The 8,760-nt window shown below is 49.3% G+C and overlaps 1 protein-coding gene across 3 annotated transcripts in view; it reads right to left on the reverse strand.

Annotated features, from left to right (window-relative positions):
• The window catches only part of CBFA2T2 (CBFA2/RUNX1 partner transcriptional co-repressor 2), a 159,569-nt gene extending 155,847 nt beyond the window's left edge, over positions 1-3,722 (reverse strand). For all 3 annotated transcript variants that reach the window (XM_032142992.2, XM_032142991.2, XM_058433204.1), the window contains exon 1: positions 3,503-3,722. In XM_032142992.2, the coding sequence (XP_031998883.1) occupies positions 3,503-3,536 (34 nt within the window). In that variant the 5' untranslated portion in view covers positions 3,537-3,722. The remainder of the gene's footprint in view (positions 1-3,502) is intronic.
• Positions 3,723-8,760: the final 5,038 nt, after the last annotated feature.

The raw sequence follows: 8,760 nt of genomic DNA on the forward strand, positions 1-8,760 counted from the left end.
TTTTTTTTTTTTTTTTGTATTTTTAGTAGAGACGGGGTTTCACCGTGGTCTCTATCTCCTGACCTTGTGATCCGCCCGCCTCGGCCTCCCAAAGTGCTGGGATTACAGGCGTGAGCCACCATGCCCGGCCTATACTCAATCCTATTTACTGATGGAATGAACACTAAAAACATTTTAGGTGGCCAGGTATGGTGGCTCATGCCTCTATTACCAACACTGGGAAGCTGAGGCAGGAGGATCACTTCAGCCCAGCAGTTCAAGACCAGCCTGAGCAACACAGTGAAACCCCATGTCTACAAAACTTTTTAAACAATTAGCCGGGCATGGTAATACATGCCTGTAGTCACAGCTACTAGGAAGGCTGAGGTGGGAGGCTCACTTGAGCCCCAGAGATAAGAGGCTGCAGAAGCTATGCTCACTGGGCAACAAAGCCTGGACAACAGAGCAAGAACCCACCTCAGTTTTAAAAAAAGAAAAAACAAACATGTGAGGCCACAGTTCTAGACTACTTTCCCAAGTACTCTGGCTCAGGGGTTGAAGCACCGATTTTAAGACTGAACTCCTATATTCTCTTTCCCAGCATGCCAGTTAAAAACTTCAATCAAGGCCAGGTGCGGTGACTCATGCCTGTAATCCCAGCATTTTGGGAGGCCAAGGTGGGCAGATCACCTGAGGTCAGGCGTTCGAGACCAGCCTGGCCAATGTGGTGAAACCCCATCTCTACTAAAAATACAAAAATTAGCAAGATGTGGTGGCATGCGCCTGTAATACCAGCTACTTGAGAAGCTGAGGCAGGAGAACTGCTTGAACCCAGGAGGCGGAGGTTGCAGTGTGCCGAGATCACGCCACTGCACTCCAGCCTGAGCAACAAGAGCGAAACTCCGTCTCAAAAAAAAAAAAAAAAAAAAAAAACTTCAATCAAGGACGGGTGCAGAGGCTCACACTTGTAATCCCAGAACTTTGGGAGGCTGAGGCGGGCAGATCACTTGAGGTCAGGAGCCTAGCCAAAACATGGTGAAACCCCGTCTCTACAAAAAATACAAAAAAAAATTAGCCAGGCATGGTGGTGAGCACCTGTAATCCCAGCTCCACAGGAGGTTGAGTACTACACCAAGTGTACTGTCTGAGAATGTAATACAGAATTCTCTTAGAAACACTAAAAAAGGCCAGGCAAAGTGGCTCATGACTAATCCCAGCAATTTGGATGGCTGAGGAAGGAGGATTACTCAAGCCCAGGACTTCCAGACTAGCATGGGCAACAAAGCAAGACCCCATCTCTACAAAAAATAAAAAAATTAGCTGGGTGTGATGGCGCCCACAGTCCCAGCTACTCAAGAGGCTGAGGCAGGAGAATCGCTTGAACCCAGAAGGTTGAGGCTGCTGTGAGCCATGATGACGCCACTGCACTCCAGCCTGGGTGACAGAGAAAGACTGTCTCAAAAAAAGGAAAAAAGAAAACAAAAATGTAGTTACATAACAACAGCAAAAGTTGTACTTTTGGGCATATTTTAAACTAAATACTACACAAAAGAAATTTGGACACAATCTTTTTAAGTGAAAGCAAGTTTATTATGGAAGCAAAGAAACAAAGGAAGGCTACTTCACAGGCAGAACAGCCCCCCAATTTTTAATAAAAAGTCCTTTCTGGCCAGGCTCGGTGACTCACGCTCGTAATCCCAGCACTTTGGGAGGCTGAGGTTGGGTGAATTACCTGAAGTCAGGAGTTCGAGACCAGCCTGACCAATATGGTGAAACCCTGTCTCTACTAAAAATATAAAAATTAGGGCCAGGCGCGGTGGCTCATGCCTCTAATCCCAGCACTTTGAGAGGCCGAGGCAGATGGATCATCTGAGGTCAGGAGTTCGAGACCAGCCTGGCCAACATGGTAAAACCGTCTCTACTAAAAATGCAAAAAATTAGCCAGGTGTGCCGGCAGGCGCCTGTAATCCCAGCTACTCTGGAGGCTGAGGCAGGAGAATCGCTTGAACCTGGGGCGGGGAGAGGTTGCAGTGAGCCAAGATTGTACTATTGCACTCCAGCCTGGGCAACAAGAACAAAACTCCGTCTCAAAAAAAAAAAAACAAAAAAAAAACAGCCTTTCATTTTACAGAGATGCTGTATCTTTGCAAGCCTAAAAGAGTAATCACTATCTGCCTCTTTAGTTGGAAATTTCATGAGGAATGGATCAAACCATCAAAAGCAGTAACTGCAAGCTGGGTGTATCTACTTTTTCTATCTTCAATCCAACATTTAATGGGTGCAAAAAAAAAAGAAGCGTAAAGCCTCCCTTTCACGTGTTTAAGGATATCAGCTGAGACTAGTACTCAGAGTACCTTCTGTTACTCAGTTTCATCCTCTGCAAAATGGGCATCCTCAAATAATGTCTTACTCAGGATGTCACCAAGATTAAACAATAAAAAAACATGCAAAACATGTTTATCTGTTTCCTCATTTACTATGTCTCTCCCTCTCCTAACTAAACTCAAAACCCCAGTTCGGTCTATCTTGTTTATTGTTGTATTCCCAGGGCCTGGAATGGTATTTTTAAACTTACTGTATGATTTAATAAATATTAGGTGAATAGAATGCAAAATGTCTGGTGCTCAAAAAAATGTTGGCTATTATAATTACAATAATGAAAAACAATTAAAATTTTATTGTTCTTATTCAGAGAAGCCACCCTTCCCCCAAGGATCTCACACATCAAGGAGGAACACTAGATAAATGCTGGAATGGCTACATGGAAGTAAGAATAACAATTAGATCATGGAGCAGGACTAACAGACAACAAAACAAAATCTTCAATACACGGCTAGGGCCTAATTTCGGACTTTTCCGAGTGCGGTGCACACTGGATCAGATTAATAAAGGATGATTACAATAATGACAGTTTTCACAGTTGTGTGTGTGCCAGGGTCGGTGTCAAGCGTTTTACTAGCCTCACGAAACCCAAGAACCCTCGGGGAGGGAGGGAATCCGCTCCACATCCCCATTTTGCAGATGGGGGAACTGAGGCGACCGGGAGAGCCAAGGTCACAACCTAAATGGGGAAGCCTGGATGTGAACCCAGGTAGCCAACTCCTGAGCCTGCGCTCAAACAGGCCATCCGAGGGGCCATTCTCATCTCCAACCCTCAACATCGGGCGGGTGTAGTATTTCACCAGGAGCCGGACTTCGTGGCCCCAGCGCCAGGAGAACAAAATGATTCTCGCCCGCCGGCAAGTCCCATGCACGCCGGCTCGGCCTAAGCTCCGAGGCCGCGGGCCCCACAGTTTCCCTCACACCGGGAGCCCCGAGCTCTTCGGGCGGCGCAGGAAGCGACGGGGTGGCCTCAGGAGCCCGGGAAGGCCCGCCCCGCTGCGTGACCTTGGATCCGCCGCCCCGCTTCGGGCCTCAGTTTCCACTCCCGGCCTCGCGCCCGGGGCACTCGGAATCACCGCGCCTGTGGAGCCGCAGGCCTTCACACGCCCCCCTCGGCCGCCCGCATTCACGCCCCACTTACGCTGGAAGGCGGCCGCTCCAGGGACGCCTACCATCGCCGAGCGCCGCCGCCGCGCGCCGCCCGCCTCTACCCGCGACACGGGTCCCTCGTAGGCGCCGCCCGCCTCGACCCGCGGCCCGGGTCCCTCGCAGGCGTCGCCGCGAGATCTGCAGCCGCCGAGCTAACCAGACACCACCACCGCTGCTATAGCCGTCGCCGTCGCAGCCGCCGTTAGGCCGCGCGCCGCCCCGCCCCCGGCTGGCCCCGCCCCGCCCGCCGGGCACGCCCCCGCCGCGCGCTCTCGCCGCCAGGCCAACGCACGCGGAAGCCCGGCCCCAAGACCAGCACCCATTAAGCACCGCCCCCTAACCTGACCCGCCCCTTCCGCGGGAACCGACCGCCGAATCCCGGCGCAGCCTGCTTCTCAGACCTGCCCCCTCGGCGTCACGCGCGTCCGTCACGCGCACGGCCCTCTTTCTAGCTCCAGGCTTCCCGGTGTAGCCAGGGCAGTGGCCCAGGCTCGGGGGCGGAGTCCTAGGGGGAGGGATTACAATGAGTGGCAACGTCTCACCTGAGTTCTCCAGGTACAGGCCTGATGGCTTTTGCGCATGCCTTTGAGCGAGCCCCCTTGCTCAAAGTGTTTTTGGCCTGAAGTATTCTAAATGCCTAAAATTTCATCATCATAATATTCGTAACTTGGCCGGGCGTGGTGGCCCATGCCTGTAATCCTAGTATACTTTGGGAGGCCAAAGGAGAGTCACTTGAGCTCAGGAGTTTGAGACTAGCGTCTCTATTAAAAAAATAAATAAATAAAAATAAAAAATAGGCCGGGCACTGTGGCTCAGGCCTATAAACCTAACACTTTGGGAGGCCGAGGAGGGTGGATTACCTGAGGTCAGAACTTCGAGACTAATCTGGCCAGTGTGGCGAAACGCTGTCTCTACTAAAAATACAAAAATTAGGGCCGGGCGCGGTGGCTCAAGCCTGTAATCCTAGCACTTTGGGAGGCCGAGGCGGGAGGATCATGAGGTCAGGGGTTTGAAGACCAGTCTGGCCGATAAGGTGAAACCCTATCTCTACTAAAAAAATAAATAAATAAAAATACAAAAATTAGCCCGGTGTGGTGGCGCGTGCCTTTAGTCCCAGCTACTTGGGAGGCTGGGGCAGGAGAATCACTTGAATCCGGGAGGGGGAGGTTGCAGTGAGCCGAGATCAGAGCCATTGCATTCCAGCCTGAGCAACAAGAGCAAAACTCCGTATCAAAAAAAAAAAACAAAACAAGGCCAGGAGCTGTGGCTCACCCCTGTAATCGCAGCACTTTGGGACGCCAAAGCTGGCAGATCACAGCTCAGGATTTGGAGACCAGCCTGACCAACGTGGTGAAACCCTGTTTCTACTAAAAATACAAAAATTAGCCGGACGTGGTTTCACGAGCCTGTAATCCCAGCTAATCGGAAGGCTGAGACAGGAGAATTGCTTGCACCCCGGAGGCGGAGGTTGCACCGAGCCAAGATCACGACAATGCACTCCTGCCTGGGTGACAGAGCGAGACTCACTCTCAAAAAAACAAAACAAAACAAAACAAAAAAATTAGCTGGGCGTGGTGGTGGGTGTCCATAATCCCAGTTACTCGGGAGACTGAGGTAGGAGAATCGCTTGAACCTGGGAGGCAGAGGTTGCAGTGAGCCGAAATCGCGCCACTGCGCTCTAGCCTGAGCAACAGAGGGAAGCTCCGTATGAAAAAAAAAGAAAACAAGAAAAAAAAATAGACTCTTGTTTCTCAGTATTATTTCAGATATCTCACACCAAGAATATAGAATGCATTTGTATTTTACTTGTGTATTAAAAACAAATTTTAAAAGACAGAATGTAGGCCGGCTGGGTACACTGGTTTATGCCTGTAATCCCAGCACTTTGGGAGGCCAAGGCAGGTGGATCGCTTGAGTTCAGGGGTTCAAGACTAGCCTGGGTAACATGGGGAAACCGTGCCTGTACAAAAAATACAAAAATTAGCCAGAGATGGTGGTGCACACACGCTTGTAGTCTCAGCTACACAGAAGGCTGAGGTGGGAGGATCATATGAGCCAGGGAGTCAGAGGTTTCAGTTACCCCAGATCAGACCAATGCACTCTGGCCTGATCTAACAGATCAGGCGTAACAGAGTGAGACCTTGTCTCAAAAAAAGAAAAAAAAAGGCCGGGCGCGGTGGCTCACGCTTGTAATCCCAGCACTTTGGGAGGCCGAGGCGGGCAAATCACGAGGTCAGGAGATCGAGACCACGGTGAAACCCCATCTCTACTAAAAATACAAAAAATTAGCCGGGCGTGGTGGCAGGCGCCTGTAGTCCCAGCTACTCGGAGAGGCTGAGGCAGGAGAATGGCGTGAACCTGGGAGGCAGAGCTTACAGTGAGCCGAGATTGCGCCACTGCACTCCAGCCTGGGCGACAGAGCGAGACTCCGTCTAAAAAAAAAAAAAAAAAAGAAAAAAAGATGTAGAAATAAGAACATATGTGCATATACCAGCTGGGTATAATGGTTCACACCTGTAATCCTAGCACTTTGGGAGGCTGAAGCGGGCAGATCACAAAAGGTCAGGAGTTCGAGACCAGCCTGGCCAACATGGTGAAAACCTGTCTCTACTAAAAATACAAAAGTTAGCCAGGAGTGGTGGCGTGTGCCTGTAGTCTCAGCTACTCAGGAGGCTGAGGCAAGAGGATGGCTTGAACCTGGGAGGTGGCGGTTGCAGTGAGCCAAGATCATGCCACTGCACTCCAGCCTGGGCCACAAAGTGAGACTCTGTCTCAAAACAAAAAAAAAAAAAAGAAGAAGAAGAAGAAAATAAAATAACATATGTGGCCAGGCATGGTGGCTCATGCCTGTAATCCCAGCACTTTGGGAGACTGAGGGAGACAGATCACCTGAGGTTGGGAGTTCGAGACAAGCCTGACCAACATGGAGGAACCCTGTCTCTAGTAAAAATACACAATTTGCTGGGCACATGCCTGTAATACCAGCTACTCAGGAGGTTGAGGCAGGAGAATCACTTAAACCCAGGAGGCAGAGGTTGCGGTGAGCCGAGATTGCACCATTGCACTCCAGCCTGGGCAACAAGAGCGAAACTTCATCTCAAAAAAAAGAACATGCATGTATATATATACTCTTTAAAATGCCATGAGCACTGATGAAGAAAGCCCTCCCTAGAACGTTTTTGGAAAACACAATAGAAGGCCCCAATGTACTCAGAGAGTCCCAGGAAGGGTCTTTAAACCACAACTAAAAGGCTACGAGGAATTCAGATGGGGTAATCAGCCCAACCGAAATTTCACTTCCTTTGTGAAAATCTCTCCAATGCTTCTATCAAAAAATAATTTTCAAGACTGGGCAATAAAGTGAGACCTCCTTTCTACACAAAATAAAAAAATTAGCAAGGCATGGTGGTGCACGCCTGTAGTCCCAGCTACTCAGGAGGCTGAGGCAGGAGGATTGGCTTGAGCCCAGGAGGTCAAGGCTGCAGTGAGCTGTGATCCAACTGCACTCCAGCATGGGTGACAGAGCAAGACCTTGCCTCAAAAAAAGAGTGATAATAATTTGGCCGGATGCGGTGGCTCATGCCTGCAATCTCAGCACTTTGGAAGGCTGAGGCGGGTGGATCACCTGAGGTCAGGAATTTGAGACCAGCCTGGCCAACATGGTGAAACCCCAACTCTACTAAAAATACAAAAATTAGCTCACATTGTGGCAGGCACCTGTAATTCCAGCTACTCGGGAGGCTGAGGCAGGAGAATCGCTTGAACCAGGAGACAGAGGTTGTGGTAAGTTGAGATCATGCCACTGCACTCCAGTCTAGCCATAGAGTGAGACTCTGTCTCAAAAATAATTATTATTGATCGGGTGCGGTGGCTCACGCCTGTAACCTCAGCACTTTGGGAGGCCGAGGCGGGCCGATCACAAGGTCAGGAGATCAAGACCATCCTGGCTAACACGGTGAAACCCTGTCTCTACTAAAAATACAAAAAATTAGCCGGGCGTGGTGGCGGGCGCCTGTAGTCTCAGCTACTCGGGAGGCTGAGGCAGGAGAATGGCATGAACCCGGGAGGCAGAGCTTGCAGTGAGCCGAGGTCGCACCACTGCACTCCAGCCTGGGAGACAGCGAGACTGTCTCAAAAAAAAAAAAAAAAAAAGTATTATTATTGTTATTATTATTTTTCAAACAGTTTAAAAAAAACGAGGTTCTTATACAAAGTAGAATAAACACATATCAATGATTTTACTTACCTTATTAGTTAAGAAGGGAACCAATGAGATGAAAAGACTGGTTCAAAGGAGAATTTGAGGAAGGGGAGTTACATAATCAGTCTGTAAAATCATGTACTTTCTCTTAATGGTATATATCCCATTTGCCATTTTGCATTTACTTCCCTCATTCTTGGATTGCTGTCTATCTGCTTCTAAGAACCTCAAATTTCGTAATATTTTTTGTTGTTGTTGTTTGTTCATTATTGTATCTCCAGTGTCTGCAACAGGGTTGGTACCCCATAAATATCTGTTAAATACTTTTATTTTGGCCAGGCCCAGTGGCTCACGCCTGTAATCCCAGCACTTTAGGAGGCCGAGGTGGGTGGATCACCTGAGGTCAGGAGCTCGAGACCAGCCTGGACAACATGGCGACATCCTGTCTCTACAAAAAAAATACAAAAAAATTAGCCGGGCATGGTGGTGTGTGCCTATAATCCCAGCACTTTTAGAGGCCAAGGCGGGTGGATCACCTGAGATCAGGAGTTCAAGACCAGCCTGGCAAACATGACAAAACCCTGTCTGTACTAAAAAATACAAAAATTAGCCGGGCATGGTGGCAAGCACCTGTACTCCCAGCTACTCAGGAAGCGGAGGCAGGGGAAATTACATGAATCCAGGAGGCAGAGATTACAGTGAGCTGAGATCATGCCACTGGGCTCCAGACTGGGCAACAGAGTGAGACCTTGCCTCAGAAAAAAAAACAAAACTGGAGTGCAGTGCAGTGATCACAGCTCAATGCAGCCTCAAATTCCTGGCCTCAAGCAATCCTCCCAACCTTAGCCTCCTGAAGAGCTGGGACTACAAGCAAGTGCCACCACGGTTGCTAATTCTTTTTTTTTTTTTGAGACGGAGTCTCGCTGTGTTGACTAGGCTGGAGTACAATGGAGTGATCTCAGCTCACTGCAACCTCTGCTTCCTTGAAACTTGAACTCCTGGGTTCAATAAATTCTCCTGCCTCAGCCTCCCGAGTAGCTGGGATTACA

Source organism: Hylobates moloch, unplaced genomic scaffold (genome assembly GCF_009828535.3).
Source record: "Hylobates moloch isolate HMO894 unplaced genomic scaffold, HMol_V3 SCAFFOLD_21, whole genome shotgun sequence".
Lineage (NCBI taxonomy): Eukaryota > Metazoa > Chordata > Mammalia > Primates > Hylobatidae > Hylobates > Hylobates moloch.